Source organism: Ovis canadensis, chromosome 7 (assembly GCF_042477335.2).
Source record: "Ovis canadensis isolate MfBH-ARS-UI-01 breed Bighorn chromosome 7, ARS-UI_OviCan_v2, whole genome shotgun sequence".
In the NCBI taxonomy this organism is placed as follows: Eukaryota; Metazoa; Chordata; class Mammalia; order Artiodactyla; family Bovidae; genus Ovis; species Ovis canadensis.
In genome coordinates this window covers 111,420,629-111,443,438 of record NC_091251.1, presented here as the reverse complement: position 1 = coordinate 111,443,438, position 22,810 = coordinate 111,420,629, and the positions used below count along the sequence as shown (strand labels likewise).

The 22,810-nt window shown below is 51.4% G+C and overlaps 1 protein-coding gene across 19 annotated transcripts in view; it reads left to right on the top strand.

The window, feature by feature from the left end:
* Positions 1 to 22,810, top strand: part of FOXN3 (forkhead box N3) — a 446,930-nt gene that overhangs the window by 235,085 nt on the left and 189,035 nt on the right. For all 19 annotated transcript variants that reach the window (XM_069597307.1, XM_069597297.1, XM_069597300.1 and 16 more), the window contains one exon: positions 18,334 to 18,470. In XM_069597307.1, coding sequence (XP_069453408.1) covers positions 18,334 to 18,470 — 137 coding nt within the window. The remainder of the gene's footprint in view (positions 1 to 18,333; positions 18,471 to 22,810) is intronic.

The window sequence follows — 22,810 nt, the reverse complement described above, 5'->3', positions numbered from 1 at the left end:
ATTTCAAATTTGAGATTTGAATTCTCAGTGATTAAAGAGCTGAGATCACTGTTCTCAGTGGTTGTTTTTTTTCCCTGTTGTATCTTGTTGGCTTCTCAGAGAGCCCCACCCCTTATCCCAAGACAGCTCATAGTTTTTCAGTTTGAAACTTTGGTTTGTGTTTTATTTTCCTGTAAGGTCACCCTGACCTAGTCCAGGACACCCAGTGGTCTTCAGGGTGAGGTTGACTTTTAGGAGTTAAATTCTTAGAAATCTTGATTTTATATTCTTGTTGTTAGAATTGAATTCATATCACAGAGCTGCTATCTACTATGTAAGATGTTTTACCTTTGATGCAATTTTAACTTGCTGCTCTAAAACTGGAAAGTTCCCAGCAAACGCTGTTGCCCTATTTGCAGTTCTTACGCACGATTAAAGTGACTCTGAAACATAGTGGAGATCATTGGTGAGGCGCTTGTAAAGGAATTCTACAGAGAATATTTTTAGCAACAACATGCTTTTCTAATCCTGTAATCGAGTTTTCATGTTGGAAAGCTTGCTTCACTTTTTAAGAAGATGAATTCTGTGCTTTCAAGGTACACGGTAGAGTAAATTAGGATGGAAGTTGTGTGGTGTTTTCCCCTCTGCTGGATGCGATCCTCCGTGACTTGGAGAAATTGCCAGGGAATCAACATGCACAGATCGTGGCAAGAAGATTCCAGGAGTGAAATTCTAGAGTGATGGGTTTGGGTTTTATTTTTGCCAGTCGCTGTCCTGGCAGGAGACAGATGGCACACTCCAGCTGAAGGAACCAAGGGGTATTTAATACCAGGCTCATTGGCAGCAGAGGGCAGGCATACAGGAACCCAGCAAGGATGGTGTCCTACCCCCAGGGGAGCTGGGGACGGCTGGCTGCGCTGCGGGACTTTCCTCACCCTCAGGTTCAAGGGTGAAGGAGGGCAGAAAGTAGCAGAGGTCGTGGGCCCTCAGTGAGGGCGTGGCATTTGGTAGAGGGGTGCAGCTGACTTCTTGGAGAGAGCCGGGGTCAGGGGGTTGGTGGGGGAGGGCAGTGGTAAATACCTGCCCTCAGTCTCTGCCCTTCCTAGCCTCTCTCACAGGGGCCTCCCTGGAGGTCCACGGCCCCGGGAGACTGACCGCTGGCCTACGGATGTCAGCCTCGAGGGGTTGTGAGCAGAGTGCGGGGCGGGGGGGGGGGGCGGGGGGCAGCGTGGCCTGCAGGGTGGATGGAGCCTCTCCAGCACTTTTGTGTGATCCAGAGTGAGGGGACCGGGAAGAATGCACTGGTCCCAAGGGCCTAGTGTGCGTGCGCTCAGCCCTGGCAGAGGTTCCCGGTGAGCGGGCAGACCGCAGGGAGAGTCTGAAACCTATCTGAGGGTCTCTCCTGAATGTAAAATGCCTCAGCAGGCACTTCCCGGGCGGCCCCGTGATTAAGTCTGCACGCGTCCTCTGCAGGGGATGTAGGTTCATCCCTGGCTGGGGAGCTAGCCGGCCCGTCAGAGCGCGCTGCACCACAGGCAGTGTTGTGGGCCCAGAAACAGCAGCAGCACCACCTCTGCAGAGCCCCTGGCTCCTTCCCCCTCGGCTTTACAGTCTTTGTTTCCAGCGTTTGATAATTACTTTCCCGTCCCTGGAGGATGGTGCGAAACCTGGGGAGATCTCGCCCATAGGAGAGCTTTCCTGCTCCCAGAGCTCCCTTTGGGAAAGCAAAAGGCAGAGCTGGGCTTTTGAACCGGACGCGTCCCGCAAGCTCTTCTGGGTGTGGAGAGTCTCTCCGACCCGGGGCTCCTGGAGCCCGTCACACAGGCTGGCCACAGTGTGGATGTTTGGAGGCGTTTCCCACCCGGGAGCTCCCGCCAGCTCTGAGCGGTCCTTGGGGATGCCGCCTTGCAGGAGGAGGTGCTCCTGATCTTTTTCTTGTGTTTGTTTCGGGGAACAGCTACATGGTTGAGACACCCCAGAGAACATTTCCTTCTGTTGTCTTGAAAGATGGGTACCGGCGCCTTAGAGATGCACTAAGCACTTATTCCGTACTTATAAGGGCATTGTTTCTGTTCGGTCACCAAGTCGCGTCCGACTCTGTGGCCCCGTGGACTGCAGCACACCAGGCCTCCCTGTCCATCACCATCTCCCAGAATTTCTGCAAGTTCATGTCCATCGAATCAGTGATGCCACCCAACCATCTCATCTCCTGTCGCCCTCTCCTGCCTTCGGTCTTTCCCAGCATCAGGGTCTTTTCCAGTAAGTCGGATCTTTGCACCAGGTGGCCAGAGGACTTGACTTGTCAGAAGTGTAAATCACATCCTCCCTGTGGTGTGTGGACCGCACAGGCCGTGTAGACCTTAACCGTGTGGACCTTACCCCAGAGGTTGAGTGTAGTTTTGGGCTGTGGTTATGTTGCCAAATAAGTCCGGTGTCGATGATTGCCAGCCAAAGGGTGCTGGCGTTTAGCTTTTTCTCGCCCTCTTTGGGTGCCCATCCAGCCAACTCCCTTTCTCTCCTAATTCCCTTTGAGAATCTCTCTAAAGTAGTGTGCAATTTGAAGAGTCCCCTTCCTGCTGGGAGAGTTCAGAGGCCTGGGACCCCGCCTGGAGGGGAAGGGATGTAAATGCTAACACACCCATGCGCAAGGCGCCTGCCTTTGTGGGATGCTGTTTATCTTGGTAGCCCGTCCTGGCAGATTGTCGGACCGCTCTGATGTGCCAGATTTGCAGGCGTTTGCAGGAGGCTGGATTCTCTCCTGTAAGCAGTATGATTTGGTGGAAAGATGGAGGCAGCTGTGAAGGCTGAGGCTGATTCTGCTTCTCCCCGATCAGGACCTAGGGAAGCCCTAGGTTTTAGGAGCCCTTCTTTTCTTGGCCATAAACAGACCTACTCTTCTCACATTGCTTCCTTGGGTTGTTTCAGGACACTTGAGATCCTTGATCGCCCTTTGAAATTTACTCCACAAATGAAATGTTCATGTTTTGTCTGCCGAGGATCATGTGCCAGCAACGCAAATATAAAATCATGATAACAACAATAGTAACTTTGGGCTGTTTTTCATCAGACATGAGCAGTTAAAGAACATGCGTGTGTGTGTATCAGAAAGCATTTGTAGACACACTTCCGTTTAAGGATGTACATAACTCCGTACAGTTGCTGTTCCGCCCAGTTTTTTTGTGATTTGACTCAGAAATGTGTGGTAGGGTTTTATGGAAGTGCCTGCCTACCTACTGGCGTTGGTTCATAGACTGCGATTTTGGTGGTGATGTGCGCAGCTCCTGAGTCAGACTTAGGCAAGTTAGTTACCTTGCCTGAACGGTCGCTTCCCCATCTGTAGCGCCCTGCTACTAGGCGCCTCCCAGGTTTGTTGGCGGAACTGGATGAAATGATGGCGCGTGGATGCTTGGTCCGCCCTCGGCTCCTGGTCAGCACTCACGGTCCTGGCCATCACTGCTAGCCCTACGGCCGCTCGAGCATGGGGGCTGGAGCCCTGAATGTCGTGGTGGGCTGATGTTTAGGCCAGCAAGATCCTGAGTGAAAAAATTTCCTGGGTATAAACTTCCCCCCGGTAATCAAGGGCTGGCTGTTTCTCCAAACCTTAATTAATCATGTGGCCGGGTCCAAGCGCCATTGGTAGGGGCCCCGGGGAGTCCCTGGGCAGTGGACCTCGCTTCCCCCAGTCTTCCCTCCCACGTGGGGAGATGGGATGCCGGCCGCCCGCGTCCTGCCTGAGCCCCAGCTCAGGACCAAGGAAGCGGCGGTCAGAGAGGCCTCCTGTGCCGTGAGGTGAGACGCCGGCCGTCCCCCCACTTCTCCGTCCGAGGCGTCGTAATCAGGTGGCACGGAACTCTCGGTGCGCTCTCCCGCCTGGTGTCTGCTCGGCTCCTGTGTCGCCTGTGTGACCGCAGGTTATTGCTGAGCCTCCTGAGCCTCTGGTTGACTCTGTCCAGGGCTGTGCTCTGAGTTCCTGACCTCAGGCCGCAGTGAGTTCGCAGCTGAGCTCAGAGGCATCCAGAAACAGGTGCGCTGTCCCAGGTTGCCCCATGGGCCTGGATGAATCTCCTAGGTCACTGTGCTTGTGGCCCCGGTGGATCCCCATGTGACCGGTGCTCCCAGGTGACACGCACACGCTCTCACCAAGATGTGCGGCTTGCAGCAGAGGAGGCTGGCAGCTCCACCCTGCTGTAGGACCTCCCGGGAACACAGTTTGTGCGAAAGATGGGGTGACAAGAATGAGACAGTGACGAGGTTCAGGCTGTCACTTGCCTTTTAAATACAGCTGATCCTCGACCAACAGGGGTTTGAGCTGCAAGGGTCTACTTATGTGCAAGTTTTTTTCAATAAATATGTTGGGAAAAAAGTTGGAGATCTGTGAGCATTTGAAAAAGCTCTCAGATGAACTGTATAGCCTAGGAATGTCGGGAAAGTTAAGAGACATACAGAATATGGGCTAACTGTATACGTGACTGGTAGTTCTGGTCAACAGTAGACGACTGTGGTTGAGTTTGGGGGCAACAAGACTTATATAAGGGCTTTTGACTGTGTGTGAGGGGCGGGGTCGGTGCCCTCTGCAAGGGTCAAGTGCCTTGGTCAGTGGGCCTCAGGGAGACCGTGCGGCCAGGAGGGGACACTGGGACACCAGGGAGCCGTGTGGTTCCGTGTGGTTCCTAGGGCCCAGGTCAGCGAGTCTTTTGGGGGACTCTGTTCACTTGTGTTCTTCCTCAGCGTTAATCACAAGACCAGGTCCTTGTCTGACTCCGTCTCTCCTCTGCCTCGTGCTTGATCAAACCCCTGTTCCTGTGGACTTCTGGATGAGCCAGCTCTTACCTGCAGTTGTCCTGGACGTCCTCTGCGCCCGGGACCCCGTGAGTTCTGTCCGTGTCTTGACGACACCTGCAGTAATATCAGAGGAATCTTGAAGGGTCATATGGTCATTATTGCGTCCCCTCCTGGGTCAGGGGTGGTTTCGGATTTTAAGTTCATAACTGATGCCCCCGCTCCAGCGGCCTTTGCAGTTGGGAGGCGTGTGTTAGAATTTAGAGGCAGTGTGAAGGCAATTTCTCCTTCCAAGTGGGCCGAGTTGCTTATAGCAACTCACTGTGGTGAAAACCTGGAACTCTCCCCCCAGGCCCCTTCAGGACCACCAGGGAGAGAAGGGGCCACAGAGGGTGAGATGGTTAGATAGCATCACTGACTCGGCGTGAATCTGAGCAAACTCCAGGAGGCCGTGAAGGACAGGGGAGCCTGGCGTGCTGCAGTCCGTGGGGTTGCAAAGAGACACGACTCAGTGGCTGAACAGCAAGGGGGAGTGGGTGTCTCACTGGTCCCAAGGCCAGCGGTCACTCTGCACAAAGCCCACCAACCAGTGACCAGCCTAGCATGCACTTTCTACTGAGCGGATCTTTGCGATTGTTTTTTAAAAATAAAAGACCACAACTGTTAAGCTCCAGCCTAGTCCACAGATGCCCGGTAACCGTAACTCTTACCTGGCTGGGCACATTCAACAACTTTTCGTTATGGAAATAAGGTAATCAAATTATATGTGCCTCCTCGATAAGATCACATTGGAACGTTTAAAAATAGATGAGTAACTGTGGACAACCAGAAGATGAAGCGGCGCTCGTGGGCCAGTTGAAATGCAGCCACGGGTGTCTCTGTCAGACCCACGGGGGTCCTTGTCACCGTCCGTAAACGTGATTGCATTAATTGTCATTTGCAGAGCTTGAATCCCTTTTTAAAAAGCAGGAGGACCAGGAAGAGTGCAGGTTCAGTCCAGAGCTGGCGCTGGCTCTCAGCTTCTCCTCTCCGCACAGCGTGTTTGTGAGAATTCTTTCCTGGGTCTTGAACTTTTAAAATAGCCGATTGTTTCTGTCAGTGTATTGAATGGTGAATTTTATCTCTCCTCCTACCAACTTTAAGTAAGTTTGCTTTTTAAATTGGGAAAAAAAAAAGGCAACTTGGTGTACGTTCTGCCATGTAGCCTCTTTGCAGTTTACTTACGCAGTGTTAGCTTTAAGGTGGTAGGTGTGATGCAAGCAACTGTTATTTTAAAGAAGGAATATCTCCACATGCCCAGCACCTTTATCACATATTGTCCGTCCCTGTCGTATTAATGCATCAGGTGACAAATACAGCCTTGTAAATTTGCGTGTCTGTCTCTTTAATAAAGTTATTAGCGATTAAATGGTCACGGAGAATCTGTTTGTCCATAGATCCTCTCTGTGCATGATGGGAAGATAGAATGGTTTGATGCTAGAGCATCTTTTGATTTTATTCGAATGGTTATTTTGCTCCTCGAAGCGTTCCAGCATGGCTGGTGCTACAGGTATATAAGACCATCAGCTCCTCATGTTTCCTGAGAGTCTGGGGAGGTTATGAAACTTGGGTAAACTTCACGTGTCTGGATTCTTCCTCATCCCGCCCAGGTGACACCGTGATGTTTCAGAAGTGGAAGAAGAGTTGACCTTCATTTGCTAAAGGTCCCCAAAGGACAGATTGGTGAAATGGATCGGGAAAAATCGCAAGATTTAGTTGGTTAAGAGCAGTGACTTTAAAGATGCCAGGTCTTTGATGTTCAGACTTGAGTATGAGGCGGGCGGGGGGTGGTGTGTGCGTGCGCGCGCGCGGGCGTGCGTGCGCGTGCTCCCTTTTCTTTATTAGAACTTCCCACTGGTGTGTTTGACAGGATTCATAAGCAGGTGTGTTTTAGGTGTTTGGGTGATCATCTTATTCTTGGTTGCTGTCAGCTGACTGGCTGTAGACTGCCTTTGGCAGTGGGAAGCCAGTCGCCTGGAGAGCAACAAAAGTAACTCATTTCAGCCCAAACACTTTGCCAGCCTCCAGGGGTCGATGTGCTTCCGAGTCACCCTCCCTTTGGCCTCCCCCAGCCCCCGTGGGAATCAGTGATGGGCGTGGAGGTCAGCATTGCAGTGGGTGGAGGAGAGAGTCCTGAAGGGCAGGGGCCGCCTTCTGCCATCCCACCGCCCCCCAGCTCCACCCGCCAGGTTTCTCCGGAAGGTGGATTGGTTTGGGGCGAGTCTTGGTTGTTTTGGTTTTATTTAGGTGTTAATGCAAGGAGATGACTGATTGTTCCTGCTCTGGCTCAACACACACACACACGCGCACACGCACACACACGCGCACACGCACACACACGCACACACACGCGCACACGCACACACACGCACACACTATCTGTCCGTCTGTCCACCTTCTCCTGGAGAGATGAAGCCTTTTCCTGGTGCCTGGAAAGTTTCTTCCCCACCTGTGCCTGCTCTGTTCCCCCATCTCCATGGATGTTTGGGGAAGGGAGAGGGGTTTTCAGAGACAGCCGAGGCACGCTTGTGAAAGAGCCTCACCAGGGAACTCAGGTGTCTGAATACTGCACACGTGACCTGTTCCTCTTGGGTTCCAGCTTCCCAGCTTTTAGACAACGTCTGTAAAATAATAGCAAGATGGTTGCACGAGTGGAAGAGGTCTGTGGATCTGATACTCAGAAGCAGCCTTGTCAGCGAGTTGGAAATAGTCCGTGGCTGTGGGTCAGGGGCTCTGTGTCCGGCATTTGGCACCCACAAGCTGGGGTGGTGGTGCTGGGGCTGCCCTTCCGCCAGCAAGACCCCTCCCCAGAGTGAAGCGAGACTGCCACCCACCGGGCCGGGGTCTTGAGAGAGACGCCTGTGCGGCCCAGCTGTGCCATGCCTCTTTCTCCTCTTCCTTCTGCTTTTGGAAAACGAAGTGTTTAGGGAGCCATGTGGGACATTTAAAACACTGCACGTCATTTGGGAAATCCAAATGTGTGTTTAAAGGAAAAAGGCTTTCCTCTGGAGTAATTGTGTATTTCGTCGTGGGAAATGACCGATGATTTATCTAGAAAAAAATGCCTCATGATCAGCGTTGCCCTCTTTCTCTCCTCCCCTCTTTCAGGCACCTGGCTGGTTCTTCAGGTCGTTTGCTTAATAGTTTTAAACTTTAACCACCCCCCTCCCTGCCGCCCGAAGCCTCTAGATTATAAATTACAGAATTTTAGGACAGGGGGGCTAGTAAGCATCTTGAAGTGGAATGGTGTCACTTGTTAGGATAACTTTTCTCGGTTTTTTCCGGAATCTCCCAAACTCCCTGGGATGTCCTTTGACGAGAAGGAGAACCAAACTGATTGAGCGCCTTTCTCACGCTGGCGGTGGTGTTAGGCGCGTTCTGCGTGTTATCACCTCTGAGCCCAGGGACACTGGGAGAGAATAGCTTTACCCCTAGTGTGCAGGTGCAGAGACTGCCCGCCTCAGAGGCCACGTGGTTAGTTCCTGGTGCCGCCACAGCAGGCTGGCGGTGGAGACAGGGTCCACACGAGCGGGCCCCTCTGCTGTGCAGTTGCATTCTGGAATGCTCCCCGGGAGCCCCGGTGTTGCCTCTTGCCCCGTCACCAGTCAGAATCTGCAAGGGGTGTGTGCCTCTCACCTGCCGGACCTCGCAAAGCCAGACCCTGTCCTGGGGCTCTGCTGGGAGAGGGACAGGAAGGCTGGGGGAGCACTGGGGGCTCCCGGGGCAGCCTGGGGGGGCGGGAGGGGCCCCTGAGCAGGGAGCCTGGCCCAGGGCGGGTCTACGGGAGGAGCTGGGCTGACAGAATGTGTGTGTGTGTACACCCCCTGTGTGTGTGTGTGTTTCTGTGTGTGTGTGTACCCCATTGGCCGGCTTGTGCGGTCTTTTTTAATTGTGTATTTCTTTTCAAAAATGTCTGCTGAGCTCCTTCTCCACGACAGTTGCTGTCGCAGGTGCTGGAGGCATAGAGGTGGCGAGCTGGGCAGGGCCAGTGCCCGTGGCCTGCAGCTGTGCATTGCTGTCTTTTTCTGGAGGTTCTGCAAATCCTAAAACAAAATTGGACCCTGCCTTGTATCCTGCTTACAAGGGTTGTTAAATTGCTTGTTTCAAAATGAGGCACAAGGGACCGCCATTCCTTCGGGCCACGGACTTTGGAGTGGGCATGTGACCCACCGAAGTCTGGGTCTGAGCCTCTGGTGTGGTGCTGAGGAGGGGTTTGGTGGGAGTGGGGGACATGGGGCTGTGGGGGCATCAGCGCCTGCCCCCCTCGTCTCCTCTCCTCGTCTCTCCCCGAGGAGCCCGGCAGGACCCGGTTTGCGAGGAGGAGCCCAAAGGCAGGACCTGTGGGGGGCGGTCCCTGGGGGGTGGCCCGTGGGGGCTGCACAGGGCCCGGCGGGAGCACTCCTGGACGTTTCCAGGAGAGGACTTCACGTTTGTCTCGCAGACCTGGGGAAACACTCAGAGTGTTGGGCAGAAAGGCCGCTTGGTGGGAAGCGTCATCCTCAGGCGCCCCACCTGTAAAGCTCCAAATGTCCTCAGGGCCGACTGTGTGGACCCTGTCGGTTTCAGTTTCCAGCCTGAGCCCCCAGACCCAGAGAACGGAGGGGCGGCTTTGGGAGCCAGCACCCCCACCCCCACCAGAGAGCCTCCCCTCGTCCAAGGCCAGCTCCTCCTGCTCATGGCAACTCTGCCCCGCCCAGCTTCACCCCCTCAGTCAACCCCGCCCCCAGGGCAGCGTGCAGGGCAGACCTCCCCCCAGGGGTTGGTAGGGCTACACTCCAAAGGGCAGGGACCTGTCCTGGGCAGCATTGGTCTGCCACATGCGCCTGGCACCCAGGGGCAACGGTGGGCAAAGAAGCGACTCGAGACTCAGCAGTGCAGGCCTTCTTCAAGGTCTCCTATCCCTCCTGGTATCACCCCAGTGCCCAGGTTTCTGCTTTGTTCTATTTTGAGCCTTTCACTTCCACCTCTACTATCAGACAGTGAAAAACAACCATCTGTGATTTTTTTTTTTTCCCTCCCTTTGGATGAAATTTGCATTACTTCACAGTTTGGCAAGTGCTCTTCCGCTAGGGCAGGGCCTGCTGCTTCTGGAGCCTGGTGTCAAGGAATGGTGGCTATGTAATATTTTACCTTCGTGATCCTGAGAGCAGGCTTTGTTGAGCTTTTATTGCGTACCAGGCACAGGATTATCTCATTTAATCCTTGCAACAGTCCTGTGAAGCGGTGTAATTACAGCCTTTCCGTTTTATAGATGGGGAACTGAAGCTCAGAGCAGTTAAGTCATTTGCCCAGGGCCACACAGCTGGCAAGCCCAGCACAGGGCTTGCTCTCGAGTCTCCCTGACTCCCGTGTCTGTGCCAGAGGGGTTGTGCGCAGCTCAACAACACGCCCGTCTCCTGCGCGGTAGGCTCGCCTGCTGCAGTGAGTGTCCAGACTGCCTCCCGCCCCTCCCTGCAGAGCTCTCAGCTTAGATCTCAGCTGGCAACCCCTCCCCACCTGATCCCCCAGAACGCAGCCCGACTCGCTTAGCCTGGGAAGACCCCCTTTCCTGGTTTTTGGTCCCTAAACTTGTAGGAGCTTTTGAGTCTGACCCTGGGGTTCCAGGGCAGAGCTGCAGGGAGGCAGCAGCCACCCGTGGCCTGTGTTTCTGTGAACTAAATGTCGCGGAAGCACAGCTGTGCCTGGGGTCGCTGCCATCCTGCAGTGGCGGAGGTGAGTAGTTGCGACAGAGACTGCCTGCCTACGAGGACTGAAATGCTTATTTTGATCCTCTAAGAAAATGTTTACCAGTGCCAGCTGCAGAGGGATCCGCTGACGGGAAGCCTCTAAAGCCAGACCACCTCCAGCCCCCTTTCTGTGTCCGATCTGCCTTTGTGAAGGTCGAGGGCAGTTCGGTGACAGCGGAAGGAAGAGAGTGGCGCGTGTCCTCAGTCAGCAGCCCTTCACCCATGGACGTCTCAGAGGCTGTGTTCACACAGGTCCTCTCCCCCGAGTCGCCCCAGCCCCATCCCATCCGTCTCTGACCTACTTACTCGAATCAAGCCTTTATTTGTCTCTCTTCTTCACCTGCCACGTCTCATCCATCACCGGGTCGTGCCGCTTCTCCCGAGGACTCCCCGAAGCCGCCCTCGCTTCCCTCCCCCATCGCTTCTGCCACCTGGTCCCCTTGGGCTGGGCGAGCCATCAGGCCTTCCCCGCTCCTTCCCGGGCCCCTCCGCTTCCTTCTGATCATCACACAACGGTGTCACACATGGCATGGGCGGGTCTCCCAACCCGCCACCCTCTGCCCCCTCACAGCGGGCGTCACGGTCTGTTGAGCTCTGTTGACTTCCTGCCTTCTGCCCCCCCAGGATCCCCGCTTCAAGAGAGCAATGGCCTCTCTGTGTTGTCTTTGGTAACGTACCCCATGGTGCCTGGCACGCAGTGGGTACCATATGGGTGAGGGAGCGGAGGGCAGTGGGCGGCGCGGGGAACACCCACGGAATTGGCACTTCCGAAGCATCCAGAGGGGTTGTTTGGGCCCGACCTGTGCACACTGACATGTTTAAAACGGGTAGCCAGCAAGGACCTACTGTATAGGGCAGGAAACTCTGCCCCGTCTTGTGTACCCACCTGACTGAGAAAAGCGTCTGACAGAGGCGCGTGCCTAAGTCGCTGTACTGCACCCGTGAGCCGAGCGCAGCGCTGCCCCTCAGCCATGCTCCGATATGAAGCTGAAACCCAGCGCAGCACTGCCCATCAGCCGTGCTCCGATGTAAAGCTGAAACCCTGAGCCGAGCGCAGCACTGCCCCTCAGCCGTGCTCCGATATGAAGCTGAAACCCCGCGCAGCACTGCCCCTCAGCCGTGCTCCGATATGAAGCTGAAACCCAGCGCAGCGCTGCCCCTCAGCCATGCTCCGATATGAAGCTGAAACCCCGCGCAGCACTGCCCATCAGCCGTGCTCCGATATGAAGCTGAAACCCAGCGCAGCGCTGCCCCTCAGCCGTGCTCCGATGTAAAGCTGAAACCCTGAGCCGAGCGCAGCACTGTCCCTCAGCCGTGCTCCGATGTAAAGCTGAAGTTCACGCAAGGGGACTGATGCAGATCCACCGCACACGGGCGTGCAGCCCCGCGGCTCTCGCCTCTTTGGCCCGTCCCCCGTGCGGCTGCCGCGTGTGGGGAGTTCTGGAGGAGGGCTTTCCCCCTCAAAGTGATGCGAAGACGACGGAAACCCTCCTCCTAGACAACGTCCCCCACCCTCTTTGGACCCAGAGCCCAGTAAGCGTGCCTGCTGAGTTGCTTCCGGCGTGTCTGACTCTTTGCCCGCCAGGCTCCGCTGTCCATTCTCCAGGCAAGAACGCTGCAGTGGGCTGCCTCCTGCCCCCGGGATCGAGCCCACAACTGGATCGGCAGGCGGGTTCCCGACCGCTACTGCCACCTGGGAAGCCCGATTAATGTAACTGCACGCCCCATTAACGCAGTGTGGCCCACAGTGTGTAAACCATGTTTAAAGGATGGTCCTTACCTCACTGACGCACAGCCTAGTGAAGCTGGGCAGCCTGATCCGTGCGGGTCTGCTGAGCGGGACACGGGGGAGACATGGGCTGCTGGGGCGGTGCTGGGCCCTGACCTCCAGGGAAAAACAGGTCGTTTCTTGAAGTCAGGTTGAAGATTTAATTGATGTTTTCCTTCTCTCTCTCCTGTTTTTAGCCTTTCTCACTAATCAGTTCTTTCTGCAGTATAGGTTCTTCTGGTCTGCTGTTATGTGCTGATGTTTTTATTGCTAACAAGGGACTGTCTGTTAATTCTTCAGGTGCTTTTTAATTAAACCAATTTGGCTTCTTCCATATGTTTTTACTCCTTTTTTCCTTTTACTTTGCACATTAGTTTTCTCAAACTATGTGTGTATGTGTTTGTGTGGATGAGAAAGCCCTTCCTTGACAGACTTTTTTTGGTCTTAAATATATATTTTATATGAAATATATATCATATATATAAATGTTTTATGGATATTTATATTTATTTAAATAGCTGTCTGAGGAGGCCTTACAAATAGCTGTGAAAAGAAGAGAGGCGAAAAGCAAAGGAGAAAAGGAAAGATATAAGCATCTGAATGCAGAGTTCCAAAGAATAGCAAGAAGAGATAAGAAAGCCTTCTTCAGCGATCAATACAAAGAAATAGAGGAAAAGAACAGAACGGGAAAGACTAGAGATCTCTTCTAGAAAATCAGAGATACCAAGGGAACATTTCATGCAAAGATGGGCTCAGTAAAGGACAGAAATGGCATGGACCTAACAGAAGCAGAAGATATTAAGAAGAAGTGGCAAGAATACACAGAAGAACTGTACAAAAAAGATCTTCACGACCCAGATAATCATGATGATGTGATCACTAATCTAGAGCCAGACATCCTGGACTGTGAAGTCAAGTGGGCCTAAGAAAGCATCACTACGAACAAAGCTAGTGGAGGTGATGGAATTCCAGTGGAGCTGTTTCAAATCCTGAAAGATGATGCTGTGAAAGTGCTGCACTCAATATGCCAGCAAATTTGGGAAACTCAGCAGTGGCTGAAGGACTGGAAAGGGTCCATTTTCATTCCAATCCCAAAGAAAGGCAATGCCAAAGAATGCTCAAACTACTACACAATTGCACTCATCTCACATGCTAGTAAAGTAATGCTCAAAATTCTGCAAGCCAGGCTTTAGCAATACGTGAACCGTGAACTTCTTGATGTTCAAGCCGGTTTTAGAAAAGGCAGAGGAACCAGAGATCAAATTGCCAACATTGGCTGGATCATGGAAAAAGCAAGAGAGTTCCAGAAAAACATCTACTACTGCTTTATTGACTATGCCAAAGCCTTTGACTGTGTGGATCACAATAAACTGTGGAAAATTCTGAAAGAGATGGGAATACCAGACCACCTAACCTGCCTCTTGAGAAACCTGTATGCAGGTCAGGAAGCAACAGTTAGAACTGGACATGGACTGGTTCCAAATAGGAAAAGGAGTGCATCAAGGCTGTATATTGTCACCCTGCTTATTTAACTTCTATTCAGAGTACATCAGAGAAACGCTGGACTGGAAGAAGCACAAGGTGGAATCAAGATTGCCGGGAGAAATATCAATCACCTCAGATATGCAGATGACACCACCCTTATGGCAGAAAGTGAAGAGGAACTAAAAAGCCTCTTGATGAAAGTGAAAGCAGAGAGTGAAAAGTTGGCTTGAAGCTCAACATTCAGAAAACGAAGATCATGGCATCCGGTCCCATCACTTCATGGGAAATAGATGGGGAAACAGTGGAAACAGTGTCAGACTTTATTTTCTGGGCTCCAAAATCACTGCAGATGGTGACTGCAGCCATGAAATTAAAAGACGCTTACTCCTTGGAAGAAAAGTTATGACCAACCTAGATAGCATATTCAAAAGCAGAGACATTACTTTGCCGACTAAGGTCCGTCTAGTCAAGGCTATGTTTTTTCCAGTGGTCATGTATGGATGTGAGAGTTGGACTGTGAAGAAGGCTGAGTGCCGAAGAATTGATGCTTTTGAAGTGTGGTGTTGGAGAAGACTCTTGAGAGTCCCGTGGACTACAAGGAGATCCAACTAGTCCATTCTGAAGGAGATCAGCCCTGGGATTTCTTTGGAAGGAAAGATGCTGAAGCTGAAACTCCCGTACTTTGGCCACCTCATGCGAAGAGTTGACTCATTGGAAAAGACTCTGATGCTGGGAGGGATTGGGGGCAGGAGGAGAAGGGGACAACAGAGGATGAGATGGCTGATGGCATCACGGACTCGATGGACATGAGTCTGAGTGAACTCCGGGAGATGGTGATGGACAGGGAGGCCTGGCGTGCTGCGATTCATGGGGTCGCAAAGAGTCAGACACGACTGAGTGACTGAACTGAGCTGAACTGACTGAACTGATATTTATGTTATATTTATAACATAAATAACATTGATATTTATAAATATCAATATAAATATGTTGCCTCTACGTGCTCAATTGTATCCAGCTCTGTGCGACCCCATGGGCTGTAGCCCACCAGGCTCCTCTGTCCGTGGAATTCTCCAGACAGGGATCCTGGAATGGGTGGAGTGGGACCCTGGAGTGGGTCACCATTTCTACTCTCGGGATCTTCCCGATCCAGGGATTGAGCCCACGTCTCTTGCATCTGGTGCACTGGCAGGCAGATTCTTTATCGCTGTAAATATAAATATATTTATAAATACAAATATTTTTAAAGATGTAAATGGACCTATGAATAGAGATCTTTCTTCCCTTATTGTTTTGAATTCCTTAACATTTAATGGTGCACCATCCTCTGTTATGATTTTAAAAAAAAACCCATATTCTTAAGATGAGATGCATACAATTCTAAAAACTCTGACCCTCAAACTTACTACGCAACTCTAATCAAATTACATCCTTTTCTCTCCTGTGAGGGGCATTAAATGTAATTTTTCCTGGCTGAATAAACCTGAGCATTCTCTGCTCTGCATATTTCCATGTTAAAAGTTTTCAAGTCAACCTTTTTACTATTCTGAGCTGTTACATGAGACCAAGGAGAATGCTTGCAAATCAGACGGGGGCCCAGTCTCCCCCGGCTCCTGCCAAGCTCTGCCTGTGGCTTTCTCCAGTGGAAAAGCACTGGAGGGGTTCGAGGTTCCTCGGCGTCCCCGTGGGTGTGTCCTGAAGACGCTTCTTAGGCTTATTTCTTTCCTCTCTGAAAATTCTGCGTATAAGATATTGAAATCAGCGTCTGGTCTGTGGCAATCCATCCCCATTCCCAGCCCGCTCACTGTAAGATGTAGAACAGATCAACGTAGGACTGTGGCAGCCCCAGGAGCAGGCCTGCAGCAAACAGATGCTGTGAGCACGTGCTGACCAAGCTTGGAGGTGAACCTTAGCCTGGTGACCACCGTGCAGAGGCCCCGGGCGAAAGGAGGCTTCTGGTGGGGGTCAGACTGGCCTCCAGAGCAGAGGCAGGTAACAAGGAGTGAGGGGTGATGAAGTGAAGGAGGTCTTAGAAAGTGAGAAAGCTCTCTAGAGGGCCCTTGCTGAGCCCGTGCAAAGGCATGGGGCAGACTGCTGCTTGATCCGGCGGCGCCATCCGCTTCCTCCGTTGGACCCTGTCGCTTCTTTCATCTTGGGAAAATCAGATACGGGAAGCATTGTCCGGCCAGCTTCACCTCTGTGCTTCTGTTCAAAAAGAATTGTCCTTGGCCCCTTCCACCGTTCACTGAGCGCCTTTACCTTCTCCGCTGTCCCCGTCCTGTCTGCCCTCCTAGGCCCCACAGCAGTCTCGTGGGGAGGGGGTGGTCTTTATTTTGCCATTAAGGAAGCCAGGACTTTCTCGGGGGCCCTTATTTACCCAAGGCCACGCAGGAAGCACCTAGCCTTAGGACTGTGTTCTTACTGAAGCTCCTCCGACCTCTGGTACCTGGATGGCTTACCTTGTGGACCACCTCTCCCACCCTAGTCCTGCGGTGTTTTTCCCTTTTTCTTTTGGTAAATGATAGTGTAGTATAATCCACAAGATACTAAGGGTCAGAGAAACTGCATTCTTGGCTCATTGTTATTTCCCTTCATTTCTTTGTCATATTTCTGTTCCCTGTAAGATTAAACGGCTCCACCCTGAAAACCACCTTGATGAAAACAAAAGCTCCCATGTGGTTCCCAGAACCGAGATAATCTCCCTTCAGAAATGTCTGGGTTGCGCGTGGGCCCTGGCCCTCCAGCCAGCGGTCCCGGGCCTTGTCTTCAAGGGGATCAGAAAGGCAGTCCCCTGCTCTACAGCTTGTTTTCCGAGGACAGGATGGAAGGGCCAGGTGTGGTCTTTTGGTGGCCTGTCTGCTTTACCCGGGAAGTGTCATAACTCAGAATTGAACTCTTCTGGGCTTGAAAATGTGTGCATGAAAGGGAAGGGCCACGTAAGGACACTGAATTTTCCAAAGTTGAAATCATTCATGTCTTTAAACATCCAGCTGATTAAACTGGGGACTTTGGTGTTTAGCCCAGGCAGGCTGGCCCGACTGGGACAGTGTTTGGGAGGGGGGGCGGGGTCAGGCCTGCAACTGTGATGAGGGTGATTGGAGGATTGAGCCCCTGACCTTGCCTTTGAGCAGCTCCCCGTGCTCAGCGCACTGGGGCTGTTGGGCGTAAAGAACCTGAAGGGGCTCTGCGACTGTGTTGCTAAGTGAGCTGTTTGGTTTGATGACTGAACTACACACTTTTTAAAGTTCTTTAAAGATTTTGGGAATAACTTATTTTTAGTTCTCCTTCTAAGGGATTTTCTTGGGCTTTTTTTGCTCCTGCCTAATAGCTAAACGATTTTCTTGTTTGCTTTCTACATCTTTCTGTAGTACAATAGTTGTGAAAATTAGAGGGTCTGTTGGCTGGAACTGTGGGGCGGGTGTGGGTTTATATAATTTGACTTCTTTTCTCTCCAAATCAGTAAACATTTACACATGACCTTATCAAACAGCTTGGGTACATTTGGTCGCTTGAAAGGGGAGCAGCCAGTTCCAGCGGGTCATAGAGGCAGGACTTCCGTGCGTTTTATGAGATGCTGGGCTCAGAAAGAAGCCTCCAACTGAGAGCGGGCCTCAGACTAAGTCCTTCTCTTTCTGTGGAACCAGTTTGAGAAGATTTGGATTTTTATAAAGTTTTTGACTTCTGAAGATTGAGGTCTGGATCCAGAACTGAGGAATCCAAAAAAACAAACACTGGATTCTGGCTAAAGGCTGACCGCGGGTGCCTGAGGTCTTTTTGTCTCCTGGGCACGGTCATTACGGAATTCCATCTGAAGCTTCGACGTCATTCTTTTGTAAGCAGGAAGAAAACAAGTGGATTACTTTTCTGTTTTTGTAAAGTGGCAGCAATGTAATATGGTTTGAAAACCTAGCTCTTGAATTTTCAAAGCAGAAACGGAGTTTTAAGAGTGTTTCTACCCTGTTTTTCCCTCAACCCTTGATAGCTGACAAATTTGAAACTCACTTTTTTAAAGAGAATACGTGTTTTTCAAAGTTGACACTGAAAAATAATAAGGTAACTGAGGGTTTTGGTATGTAGGGTATGAAAATGACAATATTGTTGTAGCAACCTCCCCTGGAAATAACATATTCATTTTGTCAGACTTAATGTGAGTACACGGAAGCGCATGCATGGTGTTTAAAGGTCAGGAGTACTATAGTTAAGGTTGGCAGACAGCTAGCAGAGAAGTAAGAGCTTTAAAAAACATAAAGTGCCTCTGGTGAGAGCTGTACATCTGCGTGTGCCGTGCTTAGTCGCCCAGTGGTGTCTGCCTGTGCAACCCCGTGGACTGTAGCCCGCCAGGCTCCTCTGTCCATGGGGTTCTCCAGGCAAGGATCCTGGAGTGGGCTGCCATGCCCTCCTCCAGGGGATCTTCCCCACCCAGGGATCGAACCCAGGTTTCCCGCGGTGCAAGAGGACTCTTTACCATCTGAGCCCCCAGGGAAGCCCACATCTGCTTACCGCACACCAGTTGCTGTCTCTGTATTAATAACTTTTTTACTTTGACTTTCTTTACAGAGCATCGGGAAAGGGTCATTGTGGTGCATAGACCCAGAGTATAGACAAAATCTAATTCAGGCTTTGAAAAAGACACCTTATCACCCACACTCGAATGTGTTCAACACACCTCCCGCCTCTCCTCAGGCATATCAAAGGTAAGGCGCTCAGACTCCTCTTTTCAAGCTCCTTTTGTTGGGTTTTTTGGTCTGCTGAAGTTGCGTTATTTTGGCAGAGGCAGGTACTGAAACTAATGGGCTCTGTGACCTTAAAAATGACTGGGGAATGAGAAAGAAGTTAAGTGTTCTTGGAGGCATTACCCGTTGTTGTCTTTTCTGCAAACCTTACCGCGTCTGCTGCTTGGGAGGAACGCGTCTCCTGGAAGGCTCCGTGGTGGCTGAAATAACGTCTCCCTGGGTAGAGACGTTTGCACAGGAAAGTTGACCGCCTTAACATCTGAGTATGGGGTGGTTTGTAGGGGTGGGCGTCCAGGAATGAGCTGGGTGTGCGGCCTCTGCCTCCCCGTCCGCTGAGGGAGAGTGTCTGCAGGTGTTGGAGGGAAGGGCGCCCTGAGTTGTTGCCATCCCCCTGTCTCCATGTGGACGGTGCTCCGGGGCGATGGCTTTGTTTTGGTTCCGTGGTGTTTGCCTCTTCTGGGAAAACAGCAAAGGGCCGTAGAGACTTGGATTGCTCCTCGCATGCGCCTTTGTTTTCAGGCACTGAGGTCACGGTGCCCTTTTTACAGAGAGAGAATAGGAGGGGAGGTTATGTGACCTGTCACTTAAAAAAAAAAATTGGTTAATGTTAGAGTCTATAAAAGTAGCCATATAACATGGAGCCAGGTTTTACAATGGGTCTTCTCTTGCCTGGTGCTCGGATTAGACGTCTGTCCCTCAGTACTGCCGAAAGTGTTTTGTTTTTTTTCTTCATTGGGTAGAGATCTTTCCCTTGTCACCACCCAGTTAGGAGACTTGAGCCTCAGGCTCCACGTTTGTACCCAGGAGGAACGGCGTGAATTCGTAGATGGCCGTGGTTTCACAGCCAGTGTTGGTACAGGCTCTTTCCCGGGACTGAGGGAGCACAGAGGGGTCCCAGGAAACAGCCTTGATGAAGTTCTTGTGTGTCCCGGTTGAGAAGCATTCCATTACAGGCCCTGGACAATCAGTCTTCAGCAAGAGATGGAGAGGAACAGCTGGGCCCTCTGAGAAGACCGCTGTATGTCTGCCTTTGCTAGGCGATTAGCGTGATGGTAGCCATGGCAACTGCAGCGTCTCCATAGCAACGCGTAGCTGAGACAGGTGCAGTTGCATCACAAGGCTGTTTGTTGCCTGGCAAAAGGACAGGCCATTAGTACTTAGATATACGCTGTTGCCTTAGAAACAAATAACCCTACATAGCAACTACAGTTGGTTTGAAAGATTTGGGGGGGGAAGAAAAAAGGTTGTAGCAGCTTTTGTCTATGTTCATAAAAATCCGTGGAAGCATACTTTATTGGAAATGACAACTTGAGGTCACGTAGCTGTAGGAGATGAAATGGGATTTTCCAAACCAGCCCAGCCAACACTGTAGAAATGTCCAGAAGGGCAGAGCCATATGCTTGGTTTTTTTCCTTGTGGCCATAGCCGCGCCTAAAATGGGAGGAAACTGGGATTGGAGTGGAGACTGGCCTGATACACGGAGGTTCGTGGGGGAGGGGATGGCCCTCATTATTGGAATAAGTCCCAGATCCTCCTTCCTTTTGTCATTCTGCTCCCCTCACCCTCCAAATCCCCAGAGCAAACCCTTCACTTTGCTCCCAGTTTGCACCTCGGAAGTATTTCGTATCCTTTTGCTTCTAAGAAGTTAAGAACATAAGTGTTATTCTCTGGGTCATATCGTTGGTTCATTTAGACCAGTATTTTGTTGCCAAATGCGACCCCAGGGGAAGCACAGTAATTATTGAATAATTTGGAGGATTATGGTAGAGCTCTAGGGGTTACAAGAGGAATGCACACTCGGGAGAGAGGCTTTACACGCTGGCCTACGCTTAATGACTCCATTTGATTTTTTAACATAGGCGTAAAAACGCAGACCAACTGGAATTGTGTGATGAAGATAATTTCCAAACAAAAACGTGCCAGATACCCGTCCATCACATCCAGTTCCCCTTCTCCCAGATAACTGAGGGGGAGAAAAGTTTCCATCTTTACCCAGGCCAGGGCTTAGATTTCAGCTTCATAAAGGTTCCCAGCTGTGGGGTGAGAAGATATACCAGGTTCTAGCCTGCCTCTTCCCTGTCTTAACACTGTAAGAACAAGTCACTTTCTCTTTCCCGGGGACTGCGGTCCCTTCATCTGAAAGCTTAGAGCTGGCTCCGCTGTCCTCTATTGTGGAAAGCTGTGCTAAGGGTCCAGAGTGCTGGATGGTTGGACAACATCTGACATCCAACAGCTGACGGAGATGTGTTCGGTTCCGTTTTAAAGCCTTCAGGCCACTTGCAGACGTGACTTAGGGAAGATGGAAGAGGGACAAAGTGAGTATTAAACGGGCCACGCACGACGGCCTGACACAGTCTGGCGGGTCCTCTGTGACGCAGGGGACCTGTCCACCCCGCACAACTGCTGTGCGGGGCACCTGGCAAGCACCTGGATTTCACGGAGCTGGTCCTTAGCATCTGAAGTGGCGGTTGTACTAGATGGGCGGCTACCGCTTGGACTCGGAGGTGCGCTGGGCAAGGAGTGCTCTAAGCAAGCAGCGGGTGGCTGGAGACTGCAGGGAAGAGGAGCGTCTGAAAACTCTGCCCCCACACCTCGCCCTCGCCCAGAGGGAGTGCCGAGCGTTGCCGCGCCGAGCCTCGTGCCCGTTTGCCAGCGCCCCGTCTCGGATGCCTGTGAGAAGCGCCGCCCTGACCTCTGCCCTCACTGTCGGGGTGTGGTGCCTGCCCCTCCTGTGTGCTGTGTCTGCGTCTCCCCTGTTTGTAAGGGCGTCGGTTACCCTGGATTCGGGGACACTCTTTTCAGTACAATGCATCTCCGATGACTCTGTTCCCAAATAGGGTCACCTTTTCAGGTGCTCGGAACCCCCAACGTGAAACTCTTCTGTGCGGTGTGGGTTGAATACACAGATCGCCCCCTAACAGCTCTTAAGTAAGGCATCTCACCGATAAAAATACGGAAAAGCAGAAAGTTAAGGAAGTGTTCAGAAAACAAGGATGTCATAGGTCTACCCGAATGTGCCCCAGGGGCCAAAGCTGAGACAATTCGGACCACAAATAAATAGCATAGCACTGGGGTTTCAACTCCAGATATAAACTCTGTATCTATGAATCCACACTGATATAAATAAATGCTCAAATAAATAAACGAGTTCAGTTCAGTTGCTCAGTCGTGTCTGACTCTTTGTGACCCCATGAATCGCAGCACGCCAGGGCTCCCTGTCCATCACCAACTCCCAGAGTTCACTCAGACTCACGTCCATCGAGTCCATGATGCCATCCAGCCATCTCATCCTCGGTCGTCCCCTTCTCCTCCTGCCCCCAATCCCTCCCAGCATCAGAGTCTTTGCCAATGAGTCAACTCTTCGCATGAGGTGGCCAAAGTACTGGAGTTTCAGCTTTAGCCTCATTCCTTCCGAAGAACACCCAGGGCTATCTCCTTCAGAATGGATTGGTTGGATCTCCTTGCAGTCCAAGGGACTCTCAAGTCTTCTCCAACACCACACTTCAAAAGCATCAATTCTTCAGTGCTCAGCCTTCTTCACAGTCCAACTCTCACATCCATACATGACCACAGGACAAACCATAGCCTTGACTAGATGGACGTTTGTTGGCAAAGTAATGTCTCTGCTTTTCAATAGGCTGTCTAGGTTGGTCATAACTTTTCTTCCAAGGAGTAAGCGTCTTTTAATTTCATGGCTGCAGTCACCATCTGCAGTGATTTTGGAGCCCCCCAAAATAAAGTCTGACTCTGTTTCCACTGTTTCCCCATCTATTTCCCATGAAGTGATGGGACCGGATGCCATGATCTTCGTTTTCTGAATGTTGCACTTTAAGCCAACTTTTTCACTCTCCTCTTTCACTTTCATCAAGAGGCTTTTTAGTTCCTCTTCACTTTCTGCCATAAGGGTGGTGTCATCTGCATATATGAGGTGATTGATATTTCTCCCGGCAATCTTGATTCCAGCTTGTGTTTCTTCCAGTCCAGCGTTTCTCATGATGTACTCTGAATAGACGTTAAATAAGCAGGGTGACAATATACAGCCTCGACGTACTCCTTTTCCTGTTTGGAGCCAGTCTGTTGTTCCATGTCCAGTTCTAACTTGCTTCCTGACCTGCATACAGGTTTCTCAAGAGGCAGGTCAGGTGGTCTGGTATTCCCATCTCTTTCAGAATTTCCCACAGTTTATTGTGATCCACACAGTCAAAGGCTTTGGCATAGTCAATAAGGCAAAAGTAGATGCTTTTCTGGAACTCTCATGCTTTTTCGATGATCCAGCGGATGTTAGCAATTTGGTCTCTGGT